The sequence below is a fragment of the Xiphias gladius genome, chromosome 6 (assembly GCF_016859285.1).
Source record: "Xiphias gladius isolate SHS-SW01 ecotype Sanya breed wild chromosome 6, ASM1685928v1, whole genome shotgun sequence".
Classification (NCBI taxonomy): Eukaryota; Metazoa; Chordata; class Actinopteri; order Istiophoriformes; family Xiphiidae; genus Xiphias; species Xiphias gladius.
This window is the reverse complement of record NC_053405.1, coordinates 28,672,231-28,692,087: the sequence shown is the minus strand read 5'-3', so window position 1 is coordinate 28,692,087 and position 19,857 is coordinate 28,672,231. Positions and strand designations below refer to the sequence as shown.

Sequence of the window (19,857 nt, the reverse complement as noted above, 5' to 3'; positions counted from 1 at the left end):
TTTTTCTCAAGTAAAAGATCTGAATACTTCTACCACTTCTGAGAGACTAAAGGAATATGTTATTGAATGAGTATGTGCATTTGTGTACACAGTATGTGTATAGAGTGGTATACTATATGTATATAGTACACTCACTAATCACTTTATCAAGTATACCTGGAAAATCTAATGCAATCCAATAAATCAGCTAATCCATAAAGATAATGATGTACAGTTTTGATTGATACTGTCAGAGAGGTACTAATACAGTATATTTATTACTGGGGTTGTACTTTGCAGTGGTGTTGGGCTGGACTGCATTATTTTAGGAGGTGTTTCAAATTATTTTCCGAGTCCATTTACAAACATGGGGGGGGGTGGCAATATCAATACAATGCAGTCCATTGCAAACTGAAACCTCAATAATAAACATAAAGTTTAATTAATACCATCTCTGACAGTGTCAATAAAAACTCAATTTTGTTATGTTTGTGAAGATACAATTTATGGCTGAACTGTGGGACTGGATTGCATTAGATTTTAGAGGTGTACCTAATAATGTGCCCAGAGAGTTTACATTATAACAAGGGAAAGAATAGACAACCCTGTCTACACAAAAGTACATTCATATAGAACTGATCTGCACGCTAAAGTAGGTTTTGAAGGAAATATAATAAAACGTATTTTTTTAAAATAATTATTATTCTTTGGTCTATTCAGATCAAGCCTGACTTTCCTTGTGTTCCTTTCAGATCAAGTCTTTTTTTCTTTATTAATTTATACTTGTCAGGTTCGTGTATAGGTCTGTTTCTACTCAGGTTTCACAGTCCTGTGCTTTGTAGGTCCAACCATTCGCCACAGTTATAGTACGTTTCCTTCAACACATACAGTATTAGGTATAACTAATTAGTAATTTGCAAACTTATTTTTGTAGGAAACAGGGTTAGTATACACCAATCAGCCAGAACATCAAAACAAGTTACCAGTTTTAATGTTGTGGCTGAATGGTGCATACTGTTAGTCTCATGTTAATAGACTCCTTAAATCAAAGGTACAGAATGAGTAGACGACATTTATCAGCCAGTGATGTGCAGAATTCACAAACGTCATATTCCAGCAACAGCTGGGGACCTCTCTTCACCCAGACGTGTCTTTGTGTTGTCAGAAAGAAGAGCTTCAGGTGTATGAGAAGTACTGTCAGAATAAACCCCGCTCTGAAGTTCTCTGGAGACAGTGTGGAGACAGCCTCTTCTTTCAGGTAACACACACACACACACACACACACACACGCACGCACACACACACACACACACACACACACACACACACGCACACACACTAAGATTTTGATTAGTCAGATAGAGGATGGAGGTCATGAGTAACTCAGCCATGAGTACATCATGCTGTTCATGATGTCACACTTTAACCTTTGTTCCATTACTTCTCATAAATCAGGAAAACATTGTCCAACCTGACGCTAGAATTTAAATCTCTCAGCGGCAGCATCTACAAAATGTTGTTATGATATTTTGTGACTTTATCTAATAGGACAGTTTGACGTGAAAGTTTTACCTAATGCAGCTTTAACACTAAGTTAAGTATGTCTGTAATGTGTCCCCTTCCTGATGGAGAATGTTTGGTGTCTCTGACAACAGGAATGCCAGAAGAAACTGGACCACAAACTCTCTCTGGATGCCTACCTGCTGAAGCCTGTCCAGAGGATCACCAAATACCAACTCATGCTCAAGGTTACTAACTACCTACACACATATCTAAATGTATCTGAATTTTACATTAGTTAAATTTTGTTTGACTAATATGTCAGTACACTGATAACAGGGCATTTTCTTGTGCAATTATCTGGGTAATTAGTTAAACCTGCTACACGTAATCCCCCAAAGGAGTTACTTAAAGCTTGTTTTGAGTCTGGAGTCACGAGGAGGCTTTAGTCTTTCACCATGGAACCCAATAAACATCTAAAGATCCAATCTGTTGCCAATTTGCAGATTTCAGCTCCAAGTTATAACATAATAAAAAGTGTGATCACCTTCTACAATTTACATTGTTCCAGAATAAACTATCTATGAATATACACACTTTGAAAATATCATTATTAAGTAAATTTTGGACAGTCTGATAACACATTCATATCAATGAGATTCTAAGATTCAATTTCTTCCATGGAAAATTATGTTATAAAATATACCATTACTTATAGTACATGAATAAAAAAGAGGAAATATCAGAATTAATGCTGTGTGTGTTCTTATATTCCCAAAAAATATGCTACATGTCTCTGTAATCTAATAGCCAATGTAAACTATTAGCTGAGGATCCCAGAAGTAAGCTCTCCTGTTGTAATTTCATCAAAACTGATGTGCTTGGTCATACTGCATAAGTATCAGTCACATGGAAGCCCTCATATAACCTCCCACCAAATCTGATTAAACCAAGTTTGATGGAGGCTCTGTAGGTCCTGACTGACTGTTTCCCATTATCAGACTTTTATGACCTCACCTGCAAATTCCCCAGAGCTTCCTCTTTGTGTGTGAACTAAGGACCTGCGACTTTGTGCTGGCTGTGTTCTTCTTGACTTTTGAGCCAGCTGGAATTTTCCAACAATTTGCAATTATTGATGATTTACTCACCCAGTGTTCTGACTTTTGACACACCTCCACCTTAATAAACAAATGTCCCAGAACAACCAAACATAAAAATAATAATAATAACAATAATAATGAAAAATGAAGAGGGTAAGAATTAACAAAACTTTTCAAATGGGGTCATAAAGAAACAAAAGCATCAGAAATGAGCTGTTTACAAGAGACAAATCTGAGGACAGCAGAATGTGCTGAAACTCAACCATAATGCTATGGCATAAACTTCATTTTGGTGTAAGGACTCAGCATATCATTGTCTGGTTCCTCTAAATTCAGTGCCCTATTTATTTAGAACAGTTGCTGGTTGGACATCCCTATTCAACTACAAATTCAAAATCATTTCAAAATTCAATTACTTACTTTTTGCCAAGCTCAAACACCTGAGAATACAACTTTGACTTCACTGTGAAACTCAGAATTACAGCACAGTTATGTCACTGTAAATCATCAAGTTTGTTCAACTTAGAAAATTAAAGTTAACTGAACACAGGTTGGAGTTATGAATGAAGTTAAATGGCGAATATGATATATTTTTATGAGTTTTGAAAACCTAAAACTAAGTTAAGTTAAGTGAACTTGAGAAAAAAAGTCCAATAAACTAAAGATATTAAGTTTACTCACTTTAGTTACATGGACAGTCTATACAGACAGATTTGCTTTCCTTTTACATTTCTAAGTTTAAAGAGTCAGTTCTTCATTCGACATGAAGAACTTACACCTGCAGCTGCTGAAGCCATTTTGCACCATTGTCAGTACAAAGCCACATTTGAGGCTGCTCCCAGTGACTCTCCTAAATTATCAGTGTAAAGGGGTAGGGAGTGAATTCAATACTAACGCTCATCATGGTTCACATTGTTTTCATTATGAAAAGAAACAACCATGACTTCATTTAACATATATTAAAGACAAAGTTTTCTGTCTTCTTTTTATCCTGCCATATTCAGTATTTCTAACCCCCTTCCAACTTCATGTCTTCCAGGAGATGTTAAAATGCAGTAAGAGTGAGGGGATGGCTGAGTTGGAGGAGGCCTTAGCTACCATGCTGGACATTATCAAGTCTGTCAACGATTCCATGCACCAGATAGCCATCACTGGCTTTGAGGTCAGTATGTAGAATTAATTCATCATCATCATCATCATCATTGTGTACAGTGTGAAAGAAGTTAAGAAAACTTGAGAAATAAGGCAAACAGCAACACAGTCTTTTTCACGTTACTCAACTTTAGGGCCAGCTAGTTGTGTCTGCTCAGTTTAAAAGTTATACTTTTCTTTAATTAAGCCTCTGTTAGGTTTACCAAATTTAAAATTACTAGTTACGTCAACTGATATTTTCTGTGTCGATAATTTGAAAGTTATAAGTAGGCAAACTTGCAATTTTCCCGATCCGTCTACAACCAGTAACCCAAATTGCAAATTTGCAAATTTATTAAAAATCAAAAACTGAAATCTCTCATTTACAAAAGTATTAATACCTTTAATTCAGTACTTTGTAGACAGTATTGTAATTGATATAACTGGCAGGAATTAAAGCTTCAATTTTTTCTTGAGTAAGTCTCTACAAGCTTAGCAGGCTTCCAGTCCTATCAAGCTCTGTCAGATTGGATGGAAAGCAACTGTGAACTGCCAACTTCCGGTCTCTCCACAGATGTTCTATGGGGTTTAAGTCTGGTCTTTACCTGGGCCACTCAAGGAAAGACAGAGACTTGTCCCAAAGCCACTCCAGTGTTGTCTTGGCTCTATGCTTCGGGTCATTGGCGTACTGAAAGGTGAACAGTCACGCCAGTCTCAGGTCGTGTGCGTTCTGGAGCAGGTTTTCGATGAGGCTCTGTGTATTTGGCTGCATTCATACCTCCCTCAATTCTGACCACTCTCCTTTTCCCTGCTGTTGAGAAGCACCCCCATAGCATGATGCTGCCACCAAAATGCTTCACCGTAGGGATGGTATTAGCCAGGTGATGAGCACCGCCTGGTAAATCGTAAACTGGTAAATGGACTGCACTTATATAGCGCTTTTCTAGTCTAATCGACCACTCAAAGTGCTTTAAACTACTGCCACAAACACCCATTCACACACACATTCATACAGTCCTTTTTTACACAAACAGCGCGTTCTATACACGCACACATCCACAAACCAATGATACATCAGGGGCAATTTGGGGTTCTGTATCTTGCCCAAGGACACTTCTACATGACGACTGGAGGTCGGGGATCAAATCACCGGCCTTCCTTCAGGTTAATGGACAACCCGCTGTACCTCCTGAGCCCCAACATAGTGTTTGGAGTTCAGTAGGTTAAATTTCTGAAAAAGCATCTTTTTCCCCTGCCTCATGCTCCTCCTTTAAACTCCAAGTGGGCAGTCATATGCCTTTTATTCTAAATGACTTATGTCTAGCCACTCTACCTTAAAGGCCTGATTGATAGAGTGCTGCTAAAATATTCATCCTTTTGGCAGGTTCTACCATGTTTGCAGAAGACTTCTGAAGCTCTGTTAGAGTGACCATTGAGCTCTTGGTCACCTCCCTGACCAAGGTCTATCTTGCCTGGTTACTCAGAGTCATGGTGTTTCAAAATTTCTTTCATTTCACAATTATTGAGGCCACTGTGCTCCTTTTTCCACACCATTTTATAATTTCAAAAGAAAGATGAAGAAGGTTTGATGACATGATAGCTTGATTAATGCTATGCAAATGGAAGAAATTATGATAAGCATAATTTCTGTTAAACAGAGGTTCCCAAAATGTTCTTTTCACATATACCCAATAGAATAGACAATCGTTAAGTTGAATCAGATCAGTTTTTGCTCCATCACTTTTTAAGAGGTCAGATTCAGAGCATTCAAAAGTCAGTGGACACAAGGTATCTATTGCATTATTATCTTACTTCTTACTTCAAATAGAACAGAACTTTCTCAGTGATCAAAGTATGTAATAGACTACAGGGGGCTAAAGGGGCTTTCTGTCAATTAATTTCAATCAGTATTTTCTTTAACGTTGAATAACGGTGGTGTGCATGTTATGTCACTTTTTTGGAACCAGTATTTGATTTTGATGACTGGATTAAATTTTTTGAGAACCATCCCCTTTACGAGCATACATTAGCTGTTTTTCACATGTAAACACAGTCTTGGTTTGTCATATATTCTAAAAACTGCACTGTTATTTCTGACAAAACATCAAAAGAATCAAGAAAAACTGTACCTAAGGACCCACTGAAAACACTGAAAAAGTCTTTCCACACAGCTTAAACTGAGCTCCAGATAATTTATTAACCAAGGACTCTTAAAGGTTATCTGCCATTCTTCAGAAAGTCAGGGAGTCGAAACCATACTTGGTTAATAAATCATTGTTGTCATTCCTTGGAAGTGTGTGTTTTACGTCTCTCTTAGTGAAGAAACATTCCTGGGATTTTATTTCACTCTTGTCTGTGCTTTCCAAAACCATTTCAAATCACTGTTGAAAAATGAATCTGTTTTAGGATGTGACAATGTTATGCTTAAGGTTTTTTTTCGGTTTAGGTACAAAAAAAAAGGCTTGGTTAAGGTTTATTGGAAGATCACGATTTGGGTAAAAATTTATTAAGTTCAGGTGACCTTCATCTTCATGTTTACAATAATAACCACTTGGTTAAGGTTAGGGAAAGGCTGAGGTCATGGTCTAAAAAAAACCCAATGTTGACTGTTAATTGGAAATGGAAAAGAAAAGAGGTCTCCCCGTGTCGAAGTCAATGTTCTGTTAACCCATCCATCCACCCTGAAACCTCTTTTCTACGCAGACTTTATTGTTCTATAATAACACCTCTTACTTCCTCCTTTGCTCCTGTCATAATTATTGTGACAGACAATTACAGTGCATCGGCAGCTAATTTCAAGACAAGTGGAATAATCTACTTTGGGTTAACTTCACTGAATTCATAACACTGAAATTGAAAGGAAATTAAATTTCATTACAAAAATATAATCATGAAGCAAAACAGAGGATGATTTTTAGAAATATTGACTTGCTGGTATTTACTTTATTGAAATAACTTACATTAGTTCAAAGTACTGTATGTGAAAATACACGCCCACCGAGGCCTTTGTTAGGAACACCGTACTAATAGTGTGTAGGTTCTCTGTTTGGTCTCAAAACAGCCTCAGTTCTTCTTGGCATGGACTCCACAAGATGTTGGAAAAGTCTGTTACACTGTCTCCTGATTTCCAAAGGTCACTCTCTGAAAGCAAAGGAGCAAAAGCTTCCTCATTTATGCAACTACACCACACAGCCGAAATGGCAATTTTAAGATGTTCATTCTCCTGTTTAGATAAGATGAAATCAGATATTTTTCATTTATTTCCAATGCAACATTTGTGTCCATTGGTCAATATTTGTGAGATTCTTGTCCATGTTGACACAATTGTGTCTTTTCTGCAGATTTGTCACATGCACATTCATGCTGCCAATCTCCTGTTCTACCACATCCCAAAGGTTCTACCGGATTCAGATCTGGTGACTGGGGAGACCATTAAAGTTCATTGAAATCACTGTTATGTACATGAAACCAGTTTGAGACGACTTGTGCTTTGTGACATGCTGCATTATCATCCTGGAAGTAGCCATTAGAAGAGGGTAAATTGTGACCCTGAAGGCATGCACACGGTTAGCGACAATACTCAGATAGGCTTGGCTTTCAAACCATGATTGATCAACTAGATCCCACTGCAGAAATGCAGAAGCTGTAACCCCAACCCTAACCCTAACAGCAGATATTGGGCATTGTGCACATTTTCTTATTCCTATGTGACATTTCTTTCATATTTTTTTGTGTGAGGCTTCCTTGAATGAGTGTTACAAGTTAGATTAAACAAACTTATTTCACAAATTTCAAAATTGCCCTAAATTTCTTGTTTCAATTTGATGAATTCTGTCTGTTCATAAAGAACTGCTCATTTGTGAGATTTCATTATTAGCATAATCAGAGACCTTTCCACTCCGTTTGAGGGCAAGTTTCTTACTCAAAAATGCCACCCAGGAGTAAAAAGAAGAATTTCACACAGCAGAGATTCCAGTTGACCAGACCAGCAATTTTAATTTAACAAATTTAGCAGTGTCAGTAGTGCTACTAGGGGCAAAAGGTGGGAAAATGTTACTACATCTGTCAAAATTGCGTCATTACAGAGTCCCATAGAGTGACAAAAATAAAGAAGAAATATACAAGTATATAATATAGCTTTTTTTGTTATTCTGCATTTATGTATGTATAATTTACTGTTTACAATCAAAACAATTTAGAATGAATTTAATGTTACATTTATCATGTTCAAAATGTGTAATGACATTTTGACACTCAATTTTGATATTATGATTAGGTTTACACAATATATAATCTTTCATTTGAGTCCAAAAAATAACTAAATGTACACAATGGTAAAATAAATGCAATAAAGTTTCTGGTTCATCACTGCAAAAATTACATTTGCTTTCAATATGTCAAAATTTGGAGAAATATAGATTTGTTGGATATATATTTTGTAAAATTTTGATGTGTACTTCTTTAATCTTATTGGCAATAGAGAATTCATATGGTAAAATCCATACTCTCTGCCAATCCGAATCTATCAAAATGTTGTCCCAAAAAGCTCTAGCAGTAATTTTCCTTCTTTTATAGAATGTTTGACTTATATGTTACATTTAGCACTCATAATGGCAATGCTATTTATCATCAAGAAGGGTTCTATCCTCAGTGCTTCCTGAAATTGAAGATGACTTTTCATTAAATGGGAAAGAGTATTAGGAATAGCTTTCATTACACAGTTAAATTCTCTTCTTGGATTTACCAACAAGGAATCGTTTATAACTAAACAATAAGCTGTTGGCATCCAAGAGGTCACCTTTATCAACCTAGTTTTGCTTAGATTTTTTCCGACAATAATATCTCCCTTATTCCATAGGATGGCTTTGTGTGGCAAAGAGTTATATTTATAGCATAATATCCGAGCTAAGAGGGCCTGTGAATGTTTGGAATAAAATACCAAATCGAATTTGGGTTTTTAAGACATTCCTTAATCCACTATTAATGTTTTATTTAAAATAAATACAATTTAATAATTCAAGTCCACCTTCTTTTCTGGATGTTGAAAGTACTTCTTTTGTTGTTTTCCTTAGATGTTAATTCTGGGACAAACACTGATAGAGCAGAATAAACAATTCTTGAAATACCTTCAGCCTTAGTTAAGAGAACTCTACCAAAAATAGATAAGTCATGTTGAAGCCAAATAGTCATGATATTGTTTTGTCTTTAAGTCTAGTAAGAAAGTTAAGGTGTTGTCTAGTCAACAAATCTTTAGTTAGCTCACACTGATACACAATTATTTGACAGTTATTTCTGGCTTCTGTGTAAACACGGTGTAAATCGAAGGGGCAATGACATCATCACAACATGTGATGGTCACTCGTATGACATTAGGTCCATACTCCCAAGCCTTGGAACACAGGGCTTATTTCTACAAAAACATTATCAGTGGGCAGCGTGGAGGAGAGAATTAGTCAGTTAACCTGTAAGCTAGTTTTAGCTTAGTGCACACCAACTTATTTTTCTAGCCAGTAAGCTTTAAAATATTGTACACTCAAACTATGAAGCACAGCACTATTTTCCAAGTTAGAATAAAGGAAAATATAATGAAACTGAGAGTCTATACAATCAAGGAAATGTCCAGGTCTGTTGTATGGAAAATGGTCAGCCTTGGATTTAATAAAGAGAATGTTTTCGCACAGAGTAAGGAGAGTAAAAATCACCAGGTTTAAGATAAGACAGTTCAGTCTGACTGGGAGTTCATGTTTATGTCTGGTTTGTTGTTGTATAATGTGTAGCAGTCTGTATGATCCATGATTTGTGAATATCATGTCCTATATGACCTTGTGACGATCTCAGTGTGGTGATCGGTAGCTTTCAGCCTTAATTATGCTTGATACATGAGGTGGTGTTGGTTTGCTGTGATTTAATGCAGTGTGTTCCTTTGCTTCGAGGTTTGAACAGTTAACCTTATTGTCATCACCAGTGGTTGTTAAGTGAATATGGCGGTAGAAATTGGTTTAGCAAAAAAATCACTTTGACCTCATTGTATCAGCAGGATACAATGATACTAATGGTATGAGCAGGAATAAATGCTGTATGGATAATAAGCTACTCTATTTACAAAGGTGGTTTAATGTGCAGTTCATTTTGTACAGTAAAATTTACGGACATAACTGTTTAGCATATCATTATACTGTTGTAAAAAATATCTGCCAAATATTCTCTTCTTTTATGAATTATGGATTTTCATTTATTTCCCCCAACCTTGCATGATCTGCTATAGCTAAGGATCATGCACATGAAATGGCTGCCTCCCAGTGCTTCCAGCCCTTCTCTGGTCGAAAACCGCTATGATTATAATGAGTGGTGCTCTTAAAGTCTGACTGTCTGTGTGTTGATGTTCACAGGGAAACCTGAGTGAACTGGGAAAGCTGCTGATGCAGGGATCCTTTAATGTGTGGACTGACCACAAGAAAGGCCACAGCAAGGTACAGCACCACACTCCAATAGATTACTGATTACTGTCCCTACATCATTAGAGGTGTTGAATATAAACTTTAGGAAGCTCTACCTTTCATGTTAACATCAGTGAGTCAGAACAGCTTTAAAGAAACAATGTTAATGTCGAAGTAATGAAAAAGATAACAGTGTTGTTCAATTGGCAAAAAAAATGTGTATCTACACATTTCAGTCTTGGATTTAGTGCAATAATGTTTTGTTTTTGATACATAGTAGATATACTCCAACTTTAGCCTCTTTGCCTGTAAAACAGCATTGTGTTATCTTTGAACGACCTTAAGCATATGACAAAGATTTTATTTTATTGTTATGTTCTGTTAAATTACATAATCTGCAAGTATGAAATAATTTGAGATCATTATTAATTAATTTTCTGTGCACAAATTTGTTACATTTTGCTCCAGTACACCTGTTGGGCTCTGTTGGTTTCCGTTCATTTCTGTTTGGTATGAAAATCCGTTAACAGAATTTGGAAATTTCTGAGGTTGTATAAACCATCACAGTAACAGAATTCAGACCTTTTTACCTATCAGCCTTTAAAGCAGCTAACAAAATATAAGATGCATTTGCATGGCCTTGGTATTGCATTTGTCAAATAAATAAATAAATAAATCTGCCGTTCAGTTGCAGATTTATTTGAAAAGTTCCTACTTACAACAACAAGTTAGCCAAAGTAAAGGTTAAGAAATGCCCTTTGTGTTCACTAACTTGATATTCACTATGAAGATTAACCAACACAAATAAATTTGGAGAGAGTGCTAACGGATTTTCAAATTGTACGGGAATGAGCCGAAAACAAACAGTTGCCTGGAGCATCAGGAAAAGTGAATTCTTAAACAGAGCAACGGGGTTGTGAATTCGTTAGTTGGAAGGTAAATGTGATTTGTCATAAACAGGTTTAAAATGCATACAAAATCATTGGTATAGTTTCAAATAATTTTTTAGTTATCAAAGAAAGAACATGAACAAAACAGACCATTAATCAGAGCACTGACAAATTTTCTCAGGTTTCTCTGAACAAACTAGGATGAGGTTGCTGCAAATGGAGTTTAAGATTGCTGTAGCTTTAGCTGTTGCAGTTGCTGATGATGAAAGGACAGAAAGTGTGCTATTAAACATTTATCGTCTTCAGTAAGGGAAATTTGAAAGAAAAGGGAAGTGCAGGAAGCAAGAGGGTTAATGAGGAATATGGTATTAGTGGAGAATCATTTAACAGATAATCTATCATAGACTCATTTGAATACAGTTATAATACCAAGTTGCCAAATTTGACAATGATACACAAAATCCGGACTAGATTAATATCTGGACAAGCATACAGACAAAATGACTGACTGACCTGATTTCAGGTGAAGGATCTGGCCAGGTTTAAGCCCATGCAGAGGCACCTCTTCCTATACGATAAGATGCTGCTGTTTTGTAAGAAGCGTGAGGAGACCACAGATGGACATGAAAAGACCCCATCCTACAGCTTCAAACACTCACTCAAGGTCAGATACAGCATTAGCATCACCATAAACCTTCACACATCACTATTCCTTTTGTTTAGTTTGCATGACTACCTGGTGTGTGGCAAAGTGATACAGACCCCAATGTAATCTGAAGGTCTATAACAGCAACAGCTAAAGTAGAATTTGTCTTTCAGCCAAATACTAAATTCCTAACTGCTAATTTAAAGGGTGTCTGAAGGCAGTTAAATTGAACTTAACTGGTAATTAAAAAGGTTCTCTGTGAAGTTATTGACTTCTAATAGCACTATGGAGCCGTTTCTCTTTGATTGGAGCCCTGTATTGTTTATCTTGTGCATGCGTACATGCGTAACATGATACAGTGGCTTCACAGTATTCCACTGATCTGCAAGTGGCGGTAATACACCAAGATATGCACCAATGAGCCAGCAAAGACAGGGAAGAAGCAGACTACTAGCAAGTAAACTTGGATGTAAACAATGCTAAATTTAAAATACTTAAAATTTGGCTTTGCACATGTTGTATGAGGAAGGAGTCATTCATGCATTCAACACATTTGTTCAAGAGTTCAAGGATACAGTGCACCTTTAAAAAGACATTCCAAAGATTTACTTGACAAAGAAATCTTAGACGTATTAAACAATTCATTGCAGTGGGAAAGAATACCACAAATGATTACTATTTATTTTAAATATTATACTTAGTGTAACGACAATGATAATGCAATGAAATAATTTACAGGAGAAAGCATAAAAGCAGCAAATACAAAATTAAATAAACAAATGTTTGATTGTTTTTTTTGGGTCATTTGGTCAATATTGACACAATATCACTGTATAAAGTTGGTATGATGTATGTGTTAGTAAACAGTTGCCTAAGCTGAGATCCAACAGACAAAAAGCAACAATAAGAGAAGTTGAAGCCATGTTTTGAGCCAACTGATGAATGTTCAATGAATGTTGAATAGGTTCAGTATATGTATCTGTCGTATATCCCGACCTTGAACCTGTTGAGTGGAGAAGAATGATTCATAGCATGTCGATGCTCCTTTTGAGTTTTCTTTATTTATAAAAATCAGGTATACATAGTTTGCAGGGAGAGAATCATTGAGGTCAAATTAAGAAGCCTGCAAGGGTCCAGTCGAGTCCGATTCTCCAATTCTGATTCTCCAACAATATCAAGGTGCTGTCCCAAATATATAGGCTTATGCAAATTAACCCTTTAATATTCAGGGTATCCCACTCCCAACGTTGATTCGTTACCAATTATGGTCAGATTCAGTGTTCTCACTCTCCAATTGCTCATCCCACATATATCACTTTACCTCTTTTCTGAAATTAGGCCTTAATAAGGTGAGATGGAGCTTAGGCTACACGTTGATGTAAACATCCTGTGTGTCTTTGGACCAGGAAATTTGACAGAGGCTGGAATTCGTCAAAGCACTTCTTGTGTCAATTCAACCAGAGCTACAGTCTAGAAATTTGGGAAAAACCCCCTTAACCGATTATGAACTACACAATACCATCTCATTTGGATTTGATGATGTTAAGCATATAATTGGTTCCAAAGTGATCTCATGAAAAGACAGTGGAATGTAGCATAAATAAAATCTGAATTTGTTCAAATTGCAAAAGGTGTCCCATAAGGCTCAGTCCTAGGACCTGTTATGTTTACTCTTTATATAGATTATATTGTTTCTGCTGTAATTGGATATAATATTCATCTGTATGCTGATGATACAATTTTGTATTGCATTGCTGATAAGGTAGTCTTCTGTAGAATCTATCCAGCAGTACTTTGCTGATTTAGAAGTTGCACTCAATAACCACAAGTTAGTTTTAAATAAAGACAAAACTAAATTTATGTTTTTCTCCTGAGCCAAAAACATTAATTTGGATAACCTTATCATCACCACTAAAAGTGACACCAATATTGAAAGAGTCATGCTATATAAATACCTTGGCATTTGGTTTGATGAAAAGATATCCTTCAAAAATCATGGTGTCAAATTTGGTAAGTAAAATAAGTCAAAAGATTGGCTTTCTCTTTATAAATAAGTCCTGCTTCCTGTTGCATTGTAGAAAACCCCTTGTTGAGGCAACTTCTTTTTTTTTTAGATTATGGTGACATCTTGTACAGGCATGCTCTGGCCACGACTCTAAAGCCCCTTGATACTGTTTACCACTCTATAATCAGGTTCATTACTGGTGATACTAATAACACTCATCATTGCATCCTGTACAAAAAGGTTGGTCATCCTTTCTCACTGAGAGGCATGATTTGCATCCATTTTTTTTTTTTTTTTTACACGGTCCTCATTGGAAAGCTGCCTTCATATATTATTCCATGTCCCGCAAGTTCACATGGAGCTTGGAAGATCAGCTTTTGTCTTCTTTGCACCTTCCACCTGTAATTCACAACAAAGCACTTTAAAAATGAATTCATTGGTAACTCTCGGACATTTTAAATCCATAGTCTCAAACCTTTTAAGTTCCATTTGTACCTGTTTAAATTCATTTTGCTGTTACATTATTTATTAATTTTATTTATATGTTTTAATTTTTTGTTCTTCTTTTATCTTGTATCATATATTATTATGTATAATTTTGTATCTGCTCATCGTCCTTGTAAATGAGGGCTTTCCCCTCAATGATTTTCAAGTTTGAATAAATACATAATAATAATACTTTTTAGAAGGGAAAGACCCAAGGGCAGAGTTGGTGGTATTTTGTTTACATTAAGGACAATATTAAATGCACAGTTTAAGTTGATCCAGGAACCTGATTTAGTATGTATTGGACTGGACTTTTCTCTCTCACGACAAGTGTCTTTTGTAATTATTGGAGCATATCGCCCACCTTCATCAAATGTTATGTATTTTATGATTAATGGTACAGTTTGTTCAAGGGGTGGGACAAAGAGGTTGTCCTTTTAGGTGATTTGAATATTAACTGGCTTAATAAATTAAACAGGAAAAATGTTAAAAAATAAAAGTAACAGTCTTAGTCTGACACAAACTTTAAAGGCCCTACAAGAATTATCAGATCTTCTCAAACTCAGATTGACCTGATTTTAACAATAAACTTGATTAAAGGCCTTTAACAAATAAAGCCTTTAATCAGTTTAGAATACCTGAGATTGAGCATAACAGCTTGAAGAAACCTCGGCAGGGATTAATTGGACAAAGTTTCTCTCCGAAGACAATGTAGAAAATAATGCCTGTGTGTTCATGAATAGTGTAAATACTTTTATGAGGGATGTGAAAATTAAATCTAACAGGCAAAACTCTCTTCCTTGGTTAAATGTGGAAGTATGGTCCCTTATGAAAAAAAAAAGAGGCAATGCTTTAAAAGGATATCTTAAATTCAGATTAGAAAACATTATAAGTATGCTTCTACTAGGTTTAGGAATAAAAATTGAAATTCAAAAAGAAAACACTTTTTTATCAATATTATTAGGATCAAAAGGTAATTCAAAAATGAATTTGGAGAATCTAAAAAAATTGACATTTTAAAAAATAATAATGAAGTCTAGGAGGAATATTTAACTTTATCTGAAAGGAAACTATACTCAATATCATCTTGTGATGGCAGAGGTCTTCAATATTCATTTTGTTAATTCAGTAAAAACTCCTTCATCCAGGACTGAAACACAATTTTCAGTTAAACCTCTTAATACTACTTTACGTGTATTATTTCTTAAAGAAGTGTCTGACTCAGAAGTTGAAAAGTTTATCAATTCTTTGAAGACCTACAGGGTTAAAGACACTTTTGGAAAAGACCCTTCTAAAAACCCATAAAGATTTGAACATGACTTCATATTCTTGGGAATCCTAGTTGATTCACAGTTTTTTGTTCTAAAACACATTTAAAAAAGCCTAAAGTTTAAATGTAAAATTTAACTTGGTCAACTTTAGATTTATTAGAAATAATTTGACTATGGAAGCTGCATTTTTATGAATGCAATTCTTCCACATATTACATACTGTTTGATTAGTTGGTCGTAGACATGTTAAACCATCTTCAAGCCTATAGAGATACAAGCAAACTTTGAAGGGCCTAGACGAAGAAATCATCACCATCATTGTGACATTTTATTAAAATATGATATTTTAAATGGGAGAATATGGTAAAATTTGCAGATACAATACTAGTGTTGAAGATACTTACTGGCCTTGCTCCTTCCATTTTGACTGACTTTGTGAAGAAAAACTACAAGCAGGCACACTTGAGCTGCTGATAGAGGTGACTGTGTCATACCATGTAGGAAAAGTTCATTTAGCCGATAAGCCTTCTCTTTCCGAGAATCACGTGGCTGGAACACACTCCCAGCTGATTTGAGAGACTTAACAACATATCGTATTTTTGCTAGAAAGTTGTAAATCTTGGCCAACGCAATATCTCATATATTTTCATCTAGCTCTTTCTAGTAGTATCTGAAGTCTGAGTGCCATATGCAATGTCTAACGTTGGCCACCTTGTGTGCCTGCTGTTCTTCTCAGAGCATATATGCAGTGTTGTTCTGACTGTTTTATTGATAGTATGTGTTTGCTCTAATGGATTTTATCAGGTTTCCATCATTTATGCTTTATCCCCTTACATGTACTTTGATATTGTTTTATCTGTTTTTTGTATGTCTTGTTTAACATCAGCCTGCCCAGGGTCTGCAGAGGAAAATTAGCCCTTTGGCTAAATCTGACACATTTACATCATATTGATGTTAATTAATGTGTGTTGTCCCTGAAAAATAAATGAATTTTAAAATAAATAATATATAAATAAAAGAGAAGGCTCAACAAGCTGCAGAGGTGGGAGATCATTTATTGTGGGTCTGTCTTAACAAGTGACTCCTTGAACATTATGCACTGTCATTTGATCCAATCCTACAAACTTTACACTACGTGCCCAGCACCAAACAGCAAACAGACAAATTTAGGAACTAACTGGTGAAGAAAGTCAAACATTTAGAGGTTAAAGAGACAGATATTTTTTCTCAGGAGGACTGAAAGCACAGTGGACACAAACTCAACTCCAAATGAATGCTAATATTTCTCTGTGTCTGCTGGGTGTGTATATAGGCAACTGTCAACTAACACATTAGCCTCAAAAACTTCTTAAAATTGTTGATAATGTTGTGTTCAGCTTGTTTCACTGCCTCAAAGTGGCCAAATCAAAAAAGCTGTAAGTTAAAAAAAGCCATATCCACAGAAAACAAGTCATAAAGGAGGTCAAGTATGAAAGACATTCAACTTCTCTTTTTTGTTGAGCAGAACAGTTCGGAATATAATGCTGGTATTTCTATCTGTAGGGCTTGCATTCAATTTATGTTGTGTGATCCCAAAGTACACAATGAACAGTGATGAAATGATGCATTAATGAAACTGCTGAATAATTGGCAAAGCTCTTTTTACATACTTACCTGCCATTAGAATTGGCTGATTCACTGCCCCTAAAGTACCTCCTGCGACAAATGATCCACTGTCTATCTGAAGGTGTGTTTGGTCATTCATATTTTTCTTTGGTGAAACATTCCAACTCTCTTGACTATGAGAAGAGCCAGACCAGCTCAATAAAATGCAGCATCTTGTGTTTGAGAGCGGGTGTGGTTAGGCTTCCAATGACTAGGACTCGAAATAAGATATGAAAAGACTTTTCACACTGTTCAAAATGTCCAAATGCTAACCTGTAAAAGCTCTACACTTACAGTATTTGGTTAAAGCAAATTTTGTATGTTTAAATGTCATTCAACTTGTAACAAAGACTACATGATACACTGTTCTTCTCCAATATTCTTCAAATATTGTCAATATTGTGACAAAAAGACACAAATGATGCCCCAGGGCCCCAGACATGCAGGAACCCCAAGAGCCCCAGGCTCATGTGGCCATATCTTGTATCGAAATCTATTTTTGGTATAATTTTAAACTTTTGTTTTTGTCAACAGAAGGACTAAAAGAAAAAATCAGTTTTTCATTTTGTGACTTCCCTACCATGTTTGTTACATTCAGACAGGGTGTGGATACTACTGGTGAAGACGTAAATCTTTAAAAATTGATTGTTTGATTTTTTAAAATTGTATTTTTTAGCAAACATTTATTCAAACATGACAAAATAGGGGACTATTTGTTTGGGGAATATTTTCAGCACTGGATTGATACACATCTAGTGCTGTAGTTTGTCATGTCTTGTTCTGCCAATTAGATCATGATAATTTCTCTGTAGTATTTATCTAATTGTCTTCCCCTCTCCCAGTGTATTTAGTCCGTGTTCCTTCCCTCTGAGCCAATTTGTCTTTGCTCCTTGTAACAAGCGTTCCAGCAATCTCCTTGTGTTAGTGTTGTTTTTTTTATTTTGACCAGTCTCAAACATAGTCTCGTTTGCCCAGTCCTTTTGGAATCGTTTGCCTGTTTTATCTGGCTTCCTGTGTACCGACCTATTCTCTAGTAAAGGCTATGGACTCAGCCGACTCTGCTTCTGTGCAAGCTGCCACCCAGTCTCAAGGCAGACAGATTCAAAGGCATGAGGAACAGCTTCTTGCTGTTTGTCACAGAGTGAGCAACTTAAGGAACGCCGTGAGGGCTACCAGTCCTTGGTCAACAGCCAGGTGGGCCACTTCAATGATCAGATGCAGCAGCTGATCACCCACTTTGATTCCCCTGGTTTCATTGCTCCTGCAGTTATGCCATAACCCACTTCAGTTCCTGCCCAAGCGGTCGCGCCTCCACAGAGACTTTTGCTTTCCCACTTTCCTGCCATTGTCTGTTCCTCACCTATCCAGACCAGAGATATTCTCCACTGACTTCAACATCATAACTCACCTGAGTGGTCGAGCTGAAGCCTGGCCAATGGCTGAGTGGGCCCAAATCTCCCCCATGTGCTACTCATTAGACCTCTTCACTAACACGCTTTGCAAGATATTCGTCCAGAGGCAGCATGAGCAACTATTGACCTGTGCCAGGGCCATTGTCAGGTTTACAACTACTCCAGAGGTGGCACCCCTCTGGCAGCAGACTCCCTCCTGCTTCACCCACGCCCCCTGCAGTCCGGGAGGAACCCATGCAGCTGGGTTGTGCTCAACTCACCCCAGAGGAACAACGGCGCCATCTTCAGGATTGTCGATGCATTTACTGCTGCCAGCTAGGACACTTCATGACATCATGTCCAGTAAAAGACTGGGCGTGCGGTTGAGGAGGAGGGTACTTGTGAGCCATAAACTTCCTCTGGATTCCCTTTTCATCCTCTCACTCATGTTGAGTTAACCTCTCTTTCTCATTCCCTGTGTTGCAAGGTTTTAGTGGACTAGGGGGCAGATGAGAGCTTTATGGACTGGAGTTTGGCCAGGAAATTGAAACTGCTAGTTATTCCCTCCCTAAACCCCAAGGCCAAGCCGTCTACTAAGTAAAGTTACTCATCGCACTCAACCCTTCAATCTCCATATGGCCCAGGGATATACGGAACAACTCAGTTATCACCTGTTCAATTCTCCCATGCATCCTCTCATTCTGGGTCTCCCCTGGCTCAAAAGACACAATCCCCAGATTAACTGGGCCACTGGCAACGTAACGGGTTGGGATGAGGACTGTTCTTTAAAGTGTTTAGCGTCACTGTGTTCCCAGGAGCCTGCCTGTCCCTCTACCCCTGCACAAAAAGTATCGGAGCCCCCTTAATCCCAGTCACTCTCTGGATCTTCAGACTCAGATTTCCCAGACCTCTCCTAGGTCCTTGCCTGTAACCATGACTTCAGAGAGGCTTTAGCAAGTTCCGAGCCACCTCTCTAACCCCTCACCATGAGTACGATTGTGCTATGGATGTGCTTCCTGGTACTCCACCTTATAGAGGGCGCCTGTACTCTGTCTGCTCCAGAAAGAGAGGCTATGGTCAAATGTTGGCCTCATTGAAAGCTGGAATTATCTGTCCATCCTCATCACCCGCTGGAGCCCGTTTCTTCTTCGTGGATAAGGACAAGTCTCTCCGTCCCTGCATCGATTAGCGTGGATTTAATGACATCACTATTAAAAACAGGTACCCGTCCCTTAAATATCCTCTGCAATTGAACTGTTTCAAGTCACCAAGATCTTCTAAGTTAGACCTTAAGAATGCCTACCACATAGTAAGGATGACGGAGAGGGATGAATGGAAAACAGTGTTTAACACACCCAGTGGACACCATGAGTAGCC

At 37.0% G+C, this 19,857-nt stretch overlaps 1 protein-coding gene and 1 long non-coding RNA gene across 4 annotated transcripts in view; one reads left to right on the top strand and one right to left on the bottom strand.

Moving 5' to 3' along the window:
* mcf2l2 (MCF.2 cell line derived transforming sequence-like 2) overlaps positions 1-19,857 on the top strand; it is a 130,367-nt gene that overhangs the window by 68,841 nt on the left and 41,669 nt on the right. For both annotated transcript variants that reach the window (XM_040128756.1, XM_040128755.1), the window contains exons 19-23: positions 1,145-1,237; positions 1,635-1,727; positions 3,619-3,741; positions 10,100-10,180; positions 11,561-11,701. In XM_040128756.1, coding sequence (XP_039984690.1) covers positions 1,145-1,237; positions 1,635-1,727; positions 3,619-3,741; positions 10,100-10,180; positions 11,561-11,701 — 531 coding nt within the window. The remainder of the gene's footprint in view (positions 1-1,144; positions 1,238-1,634; positions 1,728-3,618; positions 3,742-10,099; positions 10,181-11,560; positions 11,702-19,857) is intronic.
* On the bottom strand, positions 6,746-18,796 carry LOC120790843. 2 transcript variants are annotated; one of them, XR_005707583.1, is made up of 3 exons: positions 18,498-18,796; positions 11,551-11,623; positions 6,746-6,851 (listed from the first exon to the last, which is right to left on the bottom strand). It is a non-coding gene; the product is annotated as an uncharacterized LOC120790843 (long non-coding RNA). The 2 variants fall into 2 exon arrangements; XR_005707584.1 differs by lacking the exon at positions 6,746-6,851 and adding an exon at positions 11,188-11,293.